The sequence below is a fragment of the Crinia signifera genome, chromosome 7, assembly GCF_055691185.1.
Source record: "Crinia signifera chromosome 7, ASM5569118v1, whole genome shotgun sequence".
Taxonomy (NCBI): Eukaryota; Metazoa; Chordata; class Amphibia; order Anura; family Myobatrachidae; genus Crinia; species Crinia signifera.
Window position 1 is genome coordinate 161,920,946 of NC_139223.1, and position 16,104 is coordinate 161,937,049.

At 56.4% G+C, this 16,104-nt stretch overlaps 1 protein-coding gene across 2 annotated transcripts in view; it reads right to left on the reverse strand.

The window, feature by feature from the left end:
• The window catches only part of FAM117B (family with sequence similarity 117 member B), a 38,576-nt gene extending 32,223 nt beyond the window's left edge, over window positions 1-6,353 (reverse strand). Inside the window, exon 1 of one of the 2 annotated variants that reach the window (XM_083154168.1) lies at window positions 5,619-6,353. In XM_083154168.1, the coding sequence (XP_083010294.1) occupies window positions 5,619-6,177 (559 nt within the window). In that variant the 5' untranslated portion in view covers window positions 6,178-6,353. The remainder of the gene's footprint in view (window positions 1-5,618) is intronic. The other variant, XM_083154169.1, reaches the window with a different exon arrangement.
• Window positions 6,354-16,104: the final 9,751 nt, after the last annotated feature.

Here is a 16,104-nt window from a genome sequence, read left to right on the forward strand (position 1 = left end):
GAATTTCATTTTCATCTAGGACTTCACTTAAATGAAGTAGTAACTGATTCAGTACAGTGTCTCCTATTACATACAAGCAACCATTATTAAGCTGAAGCAGTGGGGCCTGGTGCACATTCCCCAGCACTGGCCACAGGTACAGGCTCGGCACAGAAGACTAAACAAAGGCCGCACTACACCAGACATGGATTGTCGCTATCAATGATGTGAAGGCTCAAAACAGGCTTTAGGGTGGTACATTCCATACGCTGCAGAACATGAACTGTAATCGTACACTACATGGCCAACATTGTGTATAGCGAGGTTGGGTGCCGGATGACGTCCCGACCGCCGGGATTCCGATGGTCAGTATATTGACATCAGAATATAGACTGTGAAGAGTGCAGTGAGCCACTGAGCCCGCAGTATAGTAGCACAGCACGCCCGCAAGGGGCTTTTCTCTGCACTTGTCCCCCCGTTAGGAGTACCGGCGGTCAGGATTCCGAAGTTGGTAAAATAACGGTCGGAACCCCGACTGTCGGGAGCTGCATACCACACACACTAGATTTCCGGACACGGTGGTTAGAACTGATTCAGCCACAAGAGTAGGTCAGGCCCGGACGTTGGGACCAGGCTGGCCACAGGGAAAAGCCAGGGCTCTTGAAAGGCCACTCATATTCTTAAGACTATGTGATTTGGGCCTGATTTCACCCACTTCCGGCGGATCGGGACGAAAAACTGGGTATAATAGGCCTATGTGGCATCAAATCTGATGCGGGTCCCGTGCCCATCGGGTCAGACTCGGAGATCATACATGCTGCAGGTATGATCCCCGGGTTGGACCGCCTCTCGACGACAGGGAATGGGGATACCATGCAGAAGTACCGCAAGTGATCCTGCTGCCTGGGAAGGTCCCGCCCAGCTGAAGGGGGATTGGATACAACTTCTCCAGGGGGAGAATTCGCATAGTGTATGGGCACTTTCATACTCCATTTTAAGATGGACCACACCTGGTGGCGATACATTAGTACCCTGAAAAGGAGAGGGCCTTCCCCTAACTGGTGCCACACAGCAGGAAGCCCACAGCTCTGTACCATGTACACTGCAGTCAGATCGCCCTTTATTCAAGTGTGGCTATCCTTAAAGCCTATACTACTAGAGTACCTTGAGGACCGTGGCTGGGAAACACTCATGTAAGTTTACTAAGGAGCCCAGTGCATTATGGGCAGGAAGCATTCTCCTGGCATCCGCTAGCCTCACATTCGCCCCGCGGCAGTGCGTCTTACACCAAGGCAGCTGATGTTTGGCAGTTTGTGGGTGACATTCGTCCAGTGGCAGCGCGCCTTACACCAAGGCAGCTGATGTTTGGCGGTTTGTGGGTGACATTCGTCCAGTGGCAGCGCGCCTTACACCAAGGCAGCTGATGTTTGGCGGTTTGTGGGTGACATTCGTCCAGTGGCAGCGCGCCTTACACCAAGGCAGCTGATGTTTGGCGGTTTGTGGATGACAATTGTTGGGTAAAGCTCTCAGTTTGTGAAGCTGACAGCGCTTAAAAGCAGACGGAATCCCTTCAATGTGAGTTGCAACAAGAGACAAGCGCTTCAGCCTCCTACTCTAGAGGCTTGTGGGGCTTATCACCTGTGGGGCTGAGCAGTCGCCGCTCCCAGATGTGTCCACTCACGCTGACTGAGGGGAGGCATCTTGTGTCAACGCCATATGATCTGCCCCTCTCCATACCTACTCCAACATAGCATGGCCATTACAATTAGAAGCCAAGTTAATAAAGAAAGACAGAATTGCCATCCCTTATGTTCTCCCTCTACTGAAGCTACAGTGGAAAGTGGCTCTCGCCTATACCAGCTGGAAATCCTCGCTCCGGCCTACACACAATTCCACACATCCAGTAAGAATGGTTCACACCACAGACAAGGCCCAGAAATCAACAAGAGAGCGCATGCTAATAGCCAGGCAGTGGCATGCTGCCTCCAGCACGGTGTATGTTCCCCATCACAGTGTAGTTACTAAACACCCCCACAGTTCATGGGTCCTTTCTGCAGGACACTAGGCTAATTACCCACAATTCCACATCACCCAGCAGCATCTGTGCATCAAAAATGGAACATGTTCACATGCAAAGTTCTTGTGTCTGAGGCCTGGCCGCTCTTCCATATGGTTTGCAGGAACCAATGCCCCTGTGCAGCTCATGCCACAATACAGAACAAACTCTAGGAGAAACTGTGAAATTAAGTCTAGGCTGAACGCCTCCACATCCCAGGGGTCACTGAACCAGGCTTCCCAACAGACAGAGTGCCCAACAGGACCAGACATAGCTTGCTCACCCCTGTGGGCCAAGGCTGTGAGTTATCAACCAAAGCAAGTTGAGGGGACATATCCGAGCAGACCAATCAATTACCAGCAATCGGATTGCACCCTCCCCAGAGGCCAGTGGTTCACCGAACCAAGTAAGGTGCACTCACTCCACTTTCCATTAGATCAGTGTGCACACAACTGAGAGTCAGGCAGATAACCTGGCTGAGAACATGGCCATACCCCTATGGGCCATCGCTGAGAGCATGGCCATACCCTCGCAGGCTACTGTGGTGTTCATTCTAGCACCCGCTATCTTTGAAAACTGAGCGCGCACCCAACCCTGTCAGGAGACCGGGCCAGGCTGAGCGCGCACCCAACCCTCACAGGCTCCCGGGCCAGGCTGAGCGCGCACCCAACCCTGTCAGGAGACCGGGCCAGGCTGAGCGCGCACCCAACCCTGTCAGGAGACCAGGCCAGGCTGAGCGCGCACCCAACCCTGTCAGTAGACCGTGCCAGGCTGAGCGCGCACCCAACCCTCACGGGCTGCCAGGCTGAGAGCGCACACAACCCTCACAGGCTCCCAGGCCAGGCTTAGGGTGCACCCAACCCTGTCAGGAGACCGTGCCAAGCTGAGCGCGCACCCAACCCTGTCAGGAGACCGTGCCAGGCTGAGCGCGCACCCAACCCTGTCAGGAGACCGTGCCCGATTGAGAGTGCACCCAACCCTCACGGGCTACTGGGCCAGACTGAGAGCGCACCCAACCCTGTCAGGAGACCGTGTCAGGCTGAGAGTGCATCCAACCCTGTCAGGAGACCGTGCCAGGCTGGGAGCGCACCCAACCCTGTCAGGAGACCGTGTCAGGCTGAGAGGGCACCCAACCCTCACGGGCTACTGGGCCAGACTGAGAGTGCATCCAACCCTGTCAGGAGACCGTGCCAGGCTGAGAGCGCATCCAACCCTGTCAGGAGACCGTGCCAGGCTGAGAGCGCACCCAACCCTGTCAGGAGACCGTGCCAGGCTGAGCGCGCACCCAACCCTGTCAGGAGACCGTGCCAGGCTGAGCGCGCACCCAACCCTGTCAGGAGACCGTGCCAGGCTGAGCGCGCACCCAACCCTGTCAGGAGACCGTGCCAGGCTGAGCGCGCACCCAACCCTGTCAGGAGACCGTGCCAGGCTGAGCGCGCACCCAACCCTGTCAGGAGACCGTGCCAGGCTGAGCGCGCACCCAACCCTGTCAGGAGACCGTGCCAGGCTGAGAGCGCACCCAACCCTGTCAGGAGACCGTGCCAGGCTGAGAGCGCACCCAACCCTGTCAGGAGACCGTGCCAGGCTGAGAGCGCACCCAACCCTGTCAGGAGACCGTGCCAGGCTGAGAGCGCACCCAACCCACACGGGCTACTGGGCCAGACTGAGAGTGCACCCAACCCTGTCAGGAGACCGCGCCAGGCTGAGCGCGCACCCAACCCTGTCAGGAGACCGTGCCAGGCTGAGAGTGCACCCAACCCTCACGGGCTGCCAGGCTGAGAGCACACACAACCCTCACGGGCTGCCAGGCTGAGAGCACACACAACCCTCACGGGCTGCCAGGCTGAGAGCACACACAACCCTCACGGGCTGCCAGGCTGAGAGTGCACCCAACCCTGTCAGATGACCGTGTCAGGCTGAGAGTGCATCCAACCCTGTCAGGAGACCGTGCCAGGCTGAGAGTGCACCCAACCCTGTCAGGAGACCGTGCCAGGCTGAGCGCGCGCCCAACCCTGTCAGGAGACCGTGCCAGGCTGAGCGCGCGCCCAACCCTCATGGGCTGCCAGGCTGAGAGCACACACAACCCTCACGGGCTGCCAGGCTGAGAGCACACACAACCCTCACGGGCTGCCAGGCTGAGAGCGCACCCAACCCTCACGGGCTGCCAGGCTGAGAGCGCACCCAACCCTGTCAGATGACCGTGTCAGGCTGAGAGTGCATCCAACCCTGTCAGGAGACCGTGCCAGGCTGAGAGTGCACCCAACCCTGTCAGGAGACCGTGCCAGGCTGAGAGTGCACCCAACCCTGTCAGGAGACCGTGCCAGGCTGAGCGCGCACCCAACCCTCACGGGCTGCCAGACTGAGAGCGCACACAACCCTCACGGGCTCCCAGGCCAGGCTTAGGGTGCGCCCAACCCTGTCAGGAGACCGTGCCAGGCTGAGCGCGCGCCCAACCCTGTCAGGAGACCGTGCCAGGCTGAGCGCGCGCCCAACCCTATCAGGAGACCGTGCCAGGCTGAGCGCGCGCCCAACCCTGTCAGGAGACCGTGCCAGGCTGAGCGCGCACCCAACCCTGTCAGGAGACCGTGCCAGGCTGAGCGCGCACCCAACCCTGTCAGGAGACCGTGCCAGGCTGAGCGCGCACCCAACCCTGTCAGGAGACCGTGCCAGGCTGAGCGTGCACCCAACCCTGTCAGGAGACCGTGCCAGGCTGAGAGTGCACCCAACCCTCACGGGCTGCCAGGCTGAGAGCACACACAACCCTCACGGGCTGCCAGGCTGAGAGCGCACCCAACCCTGTCAGATGACCGTGTCAGGCTGAGAGTGCATCCAACCCTGTCAGGAGACCGTGCCAGGCTGAGAGTGCACCCAACCCTGTCAGGAGACCGTGCCAGGCTGAGCCGCACCCAACCCTCACGGGCTGCCAGGCTGAGAGCGCACACAACCCTCACGGGCTCCCAGGCCAGGCTTAGGGTGCACGCAACCCTGTCAGGAGACCATGCCAGACTGAGAGCGCACGCAACCCTGTCAGGAGACCATGCCAGACTGAGAGCGCACGCAACCCTGTCAGGAGACCGTGCCAGGCTTAGAGTGCACCCAACCCTCACGGGCTGCCAGGCTGAGAGCACACACAACCCTCACTGGCTGCCAGGCTGAGAGCGCACCCAACCCTGTCAGATGACCGTGTCAGGCTGAGAGTGCATCCAACCCTGTCAGGAGACCGTGCCAGGCTGAGAGTGCACCCAACCCTGTCAGGAGACCGTGCCAGGCTGAGAGTGCACCCAACCCTGTCAGGAGACCGTGCCAGGCTGAGCGCGCACCCAACCCTCACGGGCTGCCAGGCTGAGAGCGCACACAACCCTCACGGGCTCCCAGGCCAGGCTTAGGGTGCACCCAACCCTGTCAGGAGACCATGCCAGACTGAGAGCGCACGCAACCCTGTCAGGAGACCATGCCAGACTGAGAGCGCACGCAACCCTGTCAGGAGACCGTGCACCCAACCCTCACGGGCTATGCTGAGAGCGCACCCAACCCTTGCCGACCCATCGGACCCCAGCATGTATGCGCCAGCGCTGTGGGTTACCTTTGGGGGAGCTCGGACTCTTGCTCTCCGGGGAGCTCCGCTGCTGCCAGACCGACCTGCTGACATTGGATACCGGTGATGGCGAGGAGGAGGAGCAGAGAGCAGCCGGTGTACCGGGGTCGCCCCCAGCAGGTGTGCCAGGCAGTATCGGGGAGGTGGAGGTAGGGGACCCCAGTTGCTGGCCGCTGTGGTGATGATGATGGTGGTGGTGGGAGTGATGATGATGGTGGTGGTGGTGATGGTGGTGGTGACCCCGGGGGGGTGAGGACCCGGTCTGGGTGGACACCGTGGGGCTCCCACGGGTGCTGGTGACAGCAGGCGGGGATTCCAGCCCGTTCCCGTTCCCCCTGCTGGGGCTGCTACTCCGGGACGACTGCCGCTGCCCGTTGTTGTTGTTGGCCCGGGTGGGGCTGCCGTGCTGCTTGAGCTGGAACGGGACGGTGGCTCTCATGGGCTGCAGCCGGCCTGCCGGTGCACTGCCCTTGCTGACGGGGGTTAACGGCGGCGGAGGAGGCTGCGGCGGGGGGGAGCCGTTCCGTGTCACCCGCTGCTGGGACATGTCCCGCTCCTCAGGCTCCGCGGACAGGATGATGGCGGAGGGTGTGGGCCCGAGAACCGGGCGGAGGGAAGGAAGAAAGAATAGGTCACGTGGTAGGCGCTCGGTACCGACGGCAGCTGCTGCACCTGTAGCGCCGGCGGCGGCTGTGAGAGGAGACAACACAACAGCCAGTGCGCCTGCGCGGCCCGATCCTCGCCCTCATTGGTGCGCAGACAACCGGCCAATAGAATCGCGGCATTCAGCGAGGCAACAGCAGCTGATTGGTAGCGCCGCGTCTCCTAGGCGCTGGGGAGCCAATCCGTGAGCGGCGGTCCCCGGGCCTCCAGGGAGTGAGGCGAGTGGGCGGGAACGTGCTGCTGCTGCTGAGTGTGTGTCTGTCAGGGCAACAACCACTCACCTGCTGCTGAGGGGGCACTCACACTTGGGGAGGTGCAGTGGTCGCAGTCACCTGCAGTGTACACTACCTGTGTGTTATATATCACTGTGTACTCTAATGTATCCAGCCCAGGTACAGTATATGTTATATATACAGGACACACAGTCACCATCATATAATGCTGATGTTACCTACCGTATCTGGTCGGCGTCTACATCGACAATCACGTGGTCGACCACTAATGGTTGAACGCATCTAGTTAGACGCCTAAAGATAGTCGACAGCGTCTAAATCTACAGTAATGAAAGACGCCAGCGCAAGGTCAACGGCTAACGTGATCAACAGTCACAAGGTCGACATATAGTTTTAATGTTTTTGCTTTAGACCGACTTGGTTTATACTTTACCATCCAAGTGACAGGAATCAGATTATAATAATGTGGCGAGTGTAGCGAAGCACTGCGCCCGAAGCTTGGCGAGCCTAGCGAATCTCCATGCCCGAAGCATGGCGAGCGTAGCGAATCTCCATGCCCGAAGCATGGCGAGCGTAGTGAAGCACCGCACCTGAAGCATGGTGAGTGTAGCGAAGCACCGCGCCCGAAGCATGACCAGTGTAGCGAAGCACCGCGCCCGAAGCATGGCGAGCGTAGCGAATCTCCGTGCCCGAAGCATGACGAGTGTAGCGAAGCACCGCACCCGAAGCATGACGAGCGTAGCTAAGCACCATGCCCGAAGCATGACGAGCGTAGCAAGCACCGCACCCGAAGTATGGCGAGCGTAGTGAAGCACCATGCCCGAAGCATGGCGAGTAGTGAAGCCCCGTGCCCGAAGCATGGCGAGCGTAGCAAAGCACCGTGCCCTAAGCATGGCGAGCGAAGCACCGTGCCTGAAGCATGGCGAGCGTAGCGAAGCATCACGCCCAAAGCATGGCGAGTGTAGCGAAGCATGGCGAGTGTAGCGCAACACCATTCCCGAAGCATGGCGAGTGTAGCGAAGCACCGCGCCCGAAGCATGGCGAGCGTAGCGAAGCATCACGCCTGAAGCATGGCGAGCGTAGCGAAGCACCGTGCCCGAAGCATGGCGAGCGTAGCGAAGCATCACGCCTGAAGCATGGCGAGCGTAGCGAAGCACCGTGCCCGAAGCATGGCGAGCGTAGCGAAGCATCACGCCTGAAGCATGGCGAGCGTGGCGAAGCACCGTGCCTGAAGCATAGTGAAGCACCGCACCCGAAGCATGGCGAGTGTAGCAAAGCATCACGCCTGAAGCATGGCGAGCGTAGCGAAGCACCGTGCCCGAAGCATGCCGAGCGTAGCAAGCAGTGCGCCCGAAGCATGGCGAGCGTAGTGAAGCACCGTGCCCAAAGCATGGCGAGCGTAGCGAAGCACCGTGCCCGAAGCATGGCGAGCGTAGCGAGGTACCGTGCCTGAAGCATGGCGAGCATAGCGAGGTACCGTGCCTGAAGCATAGCGAAGCACCGCACCCGAAGCATGGCGAGTGTAGCAAAGCATCACGCCTGAAGCATGGCGAGCGTAGCGAAGCACCGTGCCCGAAGCATGGCGAGCGTAGCGAAGCACCGTGCCCGAAGCATGGCGAGCATAGCGAGGTACCGTGCCTGAAGCATAGCGAAGCACCGCACCCGAAGCATGGCGAGTGTAGCAAAGCATCACGCCTGAAGCATGGCGAGCGTAGCGAAGCACCGTGCCCGAAGCATGCTGAGCGTAGCAAGCAGCGCGCCCGAAGCATGGCGAGCGTAGTGAAGCACCATGCCCGAAGCATGGCGAGTAGTGAAGCACCGTGCCTGAAGCATGGCGCGCGTAGCAAAGCACCGTGCCCTAAGCATGGCGAGTGTAGCGAAGCACCGCACCCGAAGCATGGCGAGAGTAGAGAAGCATCAAGCCTGAAGCATGGGGAGTGTGGCGAAGCACCGTGCCTGAAGCATGGCGAGCATAGCGAAGCACCGTGCTCTAAGCATGGCGAGCATAGCAAAGCACCTCATCTGAAGCATGGTGAGCGTAGCTAAGCACCGCACCTGAAGCATGGCGAGCGTAGCGGAGCACCGCGCCTAAAGCATGGCGAGTAGTGAAGCACCGTGCCCGAAGCATGGCGAGTAGTGAAGCACCGTGCCCGAAGCATGGCGAGGGTAGCAAAGCACCTTGCCCGAAGCATGGCGAGCGAAGCACCGCACCTGAAGCATGGCGAGCGTAGCGAAGCATCACGCCCAAAGCATGGCGAGTATAGCGAAGCATGGCGAGCGTAGCGCAACACCGTGCCCGAAGCATGGCGAGTGTAGCGAAGCACCGCGCCTGAAGCATGGCGAGCATAGCGAAGCATCACGACTGAAGCATGGCGAGCGTAGCGAAGCATCACGACTGAAGCATGGCGAGCATAGCGAAGCACCGTGCCCGAAGCATGGCAAGCGTAGCGAAGCACCGTGCCCGAAGCATGGCGAGCATAGCGAGGTACCGTGCCTGAAGCATAGCGAAGCACCGCACCCGAAGCATGGCGAGCGTAGCAAAGCATCACGCCTGAAGCATGGCGAGCGTAGCGAAGCACCGTGCCCGAAGCATGCCGAGCGTAGCAAGCAGCATGCCCGAAGCATGGCGAGCGTAGTGAAGCACCATGCCCAAAGCATGGCAAGTAGCGAAGCATCAAGCCTGAAGCATGGCGAGTGTGGCGAAGCACCGTGCCTGAAGCATGGCGAGCATAGCGAAGCACCGTGCTCTAAGCATGGCGAGCGTAGCAAAGCACCTCATCTGAAGCATAGTGAGCGTAGCTAAGAACCGCGCCTGAAGCATGGCGAGCGTAGCGGAGCACCGCGCCCAAATCATGGCAAGCGTAGCGAAGCACCGTGCCCAAAGCATGTGTCAGTTCATGGTAGGTGACCCACATTGTAGCAAATTGGTTGATTCTGCAGGTGGAAGCTGCCTTCAGGACTGTGCGGCGAGCTCCTGTTGAAGGGGCTGCAATCAGAAGTGTGTGTGTTGGAGGCTTGCATTCAGAGGATTTTAAAAAACTTAGTGTCTGTGGATCTGGCATTATGTGGGTGGGCCAATCAGTACCACACCCACATTGTAGCTCCACCCACAATATCATTCATGAGGGCGCCATAATCTTTGTTTGCTTACCTAAAAAACTAGGCCTGGGCTGGCTGCGGACATAGGAGGTGAGAGGGACACACGGGCAGTGTCTCACCCGGCGCTTCGCAAAGGGCAGCTCTTTTCACAACAGCTGTCCTTTGCGATACAAATGGCATAAGTTAGTACATATCCGATTATTATCAATGCGATGTGTGGCGGAATGTACCGCATTTGCTAATTACATCACACCCTCTGTGTGGTAACTATAGACCTATCTGATTACTCAATGGTGACTTGAAAATGTATGCAAAAATGTTAGCTATTCAATTCTTCTCTCTATATTTGTCCATCCCAATCAAGTTGGGTTTATCCCAGGCTGACAAGCCTCTGATAAGACGAGATGGACCATCGATATTATTCATTTCACCTACATGCAGCAGGGGCCACTGCAGTCCTTACATGTGGGGATAGAGTAGGTGTACTTAAGGAGTGGCACTTTAAGAAATTTTACTGCTGCAGGCTCCTCCCACCTCTATCCCCACCCAGACCCCAGTCTTAGAAAAATTGCCCGGAGGAGTAGGTTCTCTGGGCCTCTTAAAAAAGAGAGATGTGCCAGCGCTGGCTGAATAATTATGAAGACCAGACGGTATCTCAAATTTCGTACAAATTTAATTATACAGATAAAAACATGAAATAACAAAAATTATAATGAAAACAATGAATAATTGTTAAAAAAGACTGGGCCTCTTCTCCTAGGAGATTAAGGGGGGCATTTATCATTGGAATGCGATGCCGGGGCGGTGACATCGCCCGACATCGCATTGCGGTACCCTGCAATACCGCCGGGATGTATCATCTGGCAGGCGCAGGGACAGGGCTCCGAAAGGAGCCCGTCCCTGCGATGCCTGGAGCCAGAAGCCGGGAGGTCAGCGCATGCGCGGTTATGCGCTGACCCCTCTTACCGCACTGCCCTGCTCGGGCAGTGCAAAGTGTAGCCATAGGCTACAATGGACTATCGCCATCCCAGATTGGCGATAGCCCAGGGCTGCGATGCCGGGCTGCCCGATGTTGATACATCGGGCAGCTTCGCATCCCCCATAGAAACCTATGGGGGATGCGGCCGGCGGCGCTGCAGGGAGGATCGCAGCAGGGATCTCCGATCCCTGCTGCGGTCCCCCTTTGATACATTTAGGTGAAACTTAATATTTGCGGTTAACCCCCGAAAACGGGTGTTTTCGGGGATTTAGCCGCAAATATTAGTTGATAAATGGGCCCCTAGGTCTTTTGTATTATTTTTATTTTTCAACTGACTGCAACAGGCAGACCCCTCTGAGGATCTGCCTGCTCCGTGGGACCCTGGAGGGGTGCTGGTCGACACTGCCCGCAGTGCGCCTTCCAGACACCCAGCCACCGGTGCCACCGCATCGGGGACCCGCCGCAGCTGCCCGCAGCTCGCGTTACGGGTCCTTGGCCTGGTCACGATTCCAGGAGACTGCCAGCACATTGAGGCGGCAGGTAAGCGGCGCTTGACTCCAACAAAACGTGGCCGGAGATGGAGGGCGCACCATCTCTATACTTAGATGCGAGTGACTGACGCCGCTTCTAAGCGCGAGGTCAGAGCTCAGAGCGGAGGCTGTACAATAGCGCTCCGCTCGCCATGTGGTAAGCACCCTGGAGGGAGAGGGCGGACCTAGATGACGTCACAGGTTGGCGCCCTTACTGAGATACACTACGCATCTCCTGCTTACCTGGGGACACAGTGCAGCATTACCGCACGCAGCCACTGCAGTCCTGCGCTACCCCCGATTTCTACAGTAAGGTCTGTACGTTCTGGGGGGTCTTTTAGCACACTGATTGGGGGGATTTTTGCAAGGCTCCCCCTCCCAATCTTATCCTAGACTCTGCAGGTCTTGGGGCTTAAGGGGGATCTTCGGTGTGCTTATTTCTGTGTGTGCATGATACAGTCTGTGTTACTAATACTCTACACTAGAACAATATGGCAGGTAAATCTACCTCAAATGCTGCCCTAAAAGTGTTCACTTGCAAATCTTGCAAGGAACAATACACCCAGCATATTAAGGGTGTTTCCCTGTGTGAGACCTGTTATAAAGCAGATCAACCTCAGGATGGGGAGCCTCAGCCACAGGCTTCTCAGCAGGACACTTCAGGGCCCTTGCTGCAGAATGTGCTGGCAGGCTTAGCTGCATCACGCAAGGATAGAGAGCGCTTTCAGGCACATCTCTCCATTATGAGTACTACTGAGCCTTCTTGGGCGATGACCCTTATTCAGTCTGTAGATTCACTGTCTAACACAGTTGCAGGCCCTTCCCGTCCGCTTCAGAAGCGGCCGAGATCACCTATTTGCCTGCTCCAAGGGTCAGATGATGATACTAATGACAAAGAGGATATACCTCTTTTAGATGAGCCAGAGCCGGCTCAGGATGAGGTTTTGACAAAAGATGATCCCTAGGGGGTGGATGGCCTTATTCAGGCGGTCAGAACCACTCTTAACCTGGAAGAGGAGGATGTTCCTGCTCCTAGGTCCATATATGGACGCACACAGAAACACCAGGTTACTTTTCCAGACTCAACTGAGCTGGAAAAACCTTTAGTAACTATATGGAAAACGCCGGACGAAAAGTTCCAATTGTCCCGGCGCATAAAAATGCTATACCCTTTCTCCCCAGAATCCAGAGAAAAATGTGAGAATCCACCTCCTGCAGATGTCTCGCTGTCACGTCTGTCTAAGCACACCATGCTCCCGGTCCCGGTGGCAGTGACGTTGAAGGAGGCTCCTGACCGTCGCCTTGAAACCACGGTAAAATCTATTTATACTACTGCAGGGGTTTTGCTTAGGCCAGCCTTAGCCTCGGCCTGGGTCAGCAAGGCAATATAAAAATGGGCAGACGAGCTGGCGATTGGCCTACAAAGCTGCAGACTTCGTGAGGAACTGCTCCAACTGGTCCTCTATATGAAGGATGCCGTGGTTTATACCGGCGAGGCGGCGGCAGATGTAGCGGAATTAGGTGCTAAGGTATCTGCCTCGGCGGTCCTGGCCAGACTCACCATTTGGTTGCACTCCTGGCAGGCGGAAGCCGACATAAAGAAGGCAGTAGAGGCCTTACCCTACTCTGGGGACATGATGTTCGGCCCAGAGCTCGACAAGCTTATAGCACAAGCTACAGGAGGAAAGTCTACTTTCCTCCCCTCTTCAGCATCTCCGCCAAAACGCCAATGTTCGGCACATCCTTTCGTGGAGGGGCATCCTTTCAAGGACGTAGAGGCAGAGGAGCTAGAGGGGCCACGGCCACCACCGCCACAACCCGTAGAGCAGAGCCCAAGGTTGCAGGCAAGCCTTTGGCATGACGGGCTTCCTGCCCATTTGGGGGATCCCAAGGTGGGTGCAAGGTTGTCTTTTTTCAAGACTGTCTGGAGGTCTCACTGCAGAGACAATTGGGTGCTTCAGATTGTGGAACAGGGATACAAACTGGAGTTTGTTCAATCCCCCCCCAAACAGATTTTTCACAACAGGCCTACCCGCGTCTGCGGAAGTCCAAATGGCCATAACAGGCTCTATGCAAAAGTTCCTTCAGACAGGGGTCATTATATCTGTACCCAAAAGCCAGGAACGACTGGGGTATTACTCCAGTCTTTTTGTAGTACCAAAGCCGGACGGCTCGGTCCGACCTATCCTAAATCTGAATCACCTAAACGATTATGTAGTGTATCACCGGTTCAAAATGGTCCGTCATAGCAAGCCTGGAGCCAAGGCAGTATCTACTGTCACTGGACATAAAGGATGCCTATCTGCATGTTCCCATCTGGGAACCCCACCAGAGGTTCCTGAGATTCGCAATTCGCCACCAGCATTTTCAGTTCGGTCTTTCATCGGCTCCAAGAACCTTTACAAAGGTTATGGCTTGCATGATATCAGCCCTTCGGACTCAGGGGATAACGATTGTACCCTACCTGGATGACTTGCTCCTAAAAGCTCCTTGCCCCCAGAAGCTCCAGGAGGATGTCCGGACTACATGCCTCTTTCTTGTTCAGAACGATTGGGTTCTGAATTTCAAGAAATCACAACTAGAACCAACTCAGTCCATCCTTTTTCTAGGCTTACTGTTCGATACAGTACAGGAAAAGGTTTTTCTACCTATGCCAAAGGTGGCAGCCCTTCAGAAGAGAGTTCGGCAGGTTCTATTACCACGCAGAGTCTCCGTGCATCTATGCACAAAGCTCTTGGGTCTAATGGTGGCCTCCTTTGAGGCCCTGCCTTACGGAAGATTCCATTCAAGAACCTTTCAAGGGAATCTCCTAGTACAATGGTCAGGGTCCCATCTTCACATTTACAAGACCATTGTGCTTTCAAGAGAAGCAAGACTCTCCCTTCAGTGGTGGCTCGTCACGTCCAACCTCACACAGGGCCGCTCCTTCCAGGCCCAGGTGTGGACAATGGTGACCACGGACACAAGCCTTCGGGGTTGGGGAGCAGTTACTCTGGGATACATCTTCCAGGGCGTGTGGACCAGTCAGGAGGCCAAGTTGTCAATAAACATACTGGAACTGCAGGCGATCCGATTGGCCCTGGCTCAAGCCCATAAATCGCATGGGGGGCACCAGGAGCAGGACTGCCATGAGGGAAGTTCGTCCAATTCTGAATTGGGCAGAGGCTTATGCCCTCAGTTTTTCCGCCATCTTTATTCCCGGTGTGGAAAACTGGGAGGCGGATTACCTCAGCAGGCAAGACCTTCGCCCGGGGGAATGGAGCCTGCATCCGGATGTTTTTCAACAGCTGGTCAGCCGGTGGGGGATGCCACAAATCGATCTTATGGCATCCAGACTGAACCACAAGCTTCCATATTACTGTGCCAGAGCTCGGGACCCTGCAGCGGTTGTGGTGGATGCCCTTTCCATCCCGTGGGACTACCACCTGGTCTACCTCTTTCCTCCTATTCCGTTATTACAGAAGGTACTCAAACGGATAAAGAGGGTGGCAACGGAGGTTATTCTCATAGCCCCGGACTGGCCTCGTCGGTTTTGGTACTCAGACCTCAAGGGCCTACTAGCAGACGACCCTTGGCTACTCCCGCTGCGAGAGGATCTGCTACTCCAAGGTCCATTCGTCTACCCCGACTTGCCTCGTCTTCGTTTGACGGCATGGCGGTTGATGCCGAACTTCTAAAATGAAGAGGTATACCTGGGACGGTCATACCTACAATGCTCAAGGTGAGAAAGGATGTGACAGCTTCCCACTATCATCGCATCTGGAAGGCATACACCCGCTGGGGTGAAGCCAGAAAGGCACCCAAGGCGATTTTCTCCCTGGCGCGCCTTTTAGGATTCCTACAGTCTGGACTCTCGGCGGGTTTGAAGCTGGCCTATCTCAAGGTCCAGATTTCAGACCTTCTTGAAAGGAGTGCTGCGTCTACAGCCACCGTTCACTGCTCCAACTGAACCTTGGGACTTGGCAGTGGTTTTGGCTTTTCTAAAATCGGACGTGTTCGAGCCACTGGATTCTACAGATCTCAAGTCACTGACTTGGAAGACGGTGATGCTGCTTGCATTGGCATCAGCACGCAGGGTATCTGAATTAGGGGTGCTCTCATGTAAGAATCCTTTTCTTACATTCTACAGGGATCGTGCAGAACTGCGCACTACCAGAGGCTTCCTCCCCAAGGTGGTATCGGCTTTCCACCTAAATCAACCGATGGTGGTGCCGGTTCTGCAGGGTGAAGATTCTTCACTGGATGTGGTCCGGGCCTTACAAACCTATGTGCGGCTGACACAACATCTTCGGAAGTCTGATGGCCTTTTTGTGCTCTACGATGCACTCAAGAGGGGCTGGCCAGCGTCTAAGAGGACCCTGGCGCGTTGGATCTGTTGTACGATAAAGGAGGCCTACGTTTTTTCTCAGAAGAAGGTCCCCTCGGTGGTATCGGCTCACTCCACGAGGGCTGTAAGTGTGCAAAGCGGCCACCTGGTCGGGGTCAAACACTTTTACACATTTTTACAGGTTCGATACCTTCGCCAGCTCAGCTACAGCTTTTAGCAGGGCAGTGTTGCAGGAGCCCCAGGGCTCTCCCGCCTGGTCTTAAAAGCTTGGGTATATATCTCCACATGTAAGGATTGCAGTGGCCCCTGCTGCATGTAGGTGAAATAAGGAATTTGGTACTTACTGATAATTCCCTTTCACCGAATCAGCAGGGGATACTGCACGCCCACCCAGCACTGGATCTCTTGCCATGTTGTTAGTGTTGTATGGTTTGAAAGATATGCTCTTTCTGTTTGTTGCAATGTTTGTTGCATAAATGTTATCTTCTAGATAGGGACTATACTGTAGTTGTTTTCTCTATGTCCTGTTTATGTTAGTATATTCACGTTATGTGCCTTGTCTACTAACTTTGTTTATGTTTTAGCTCCTTTCCCTACCGGGTCGGCCCGGTCTCTCTTCTCCTCTCGGACACAGTTTTTCTAA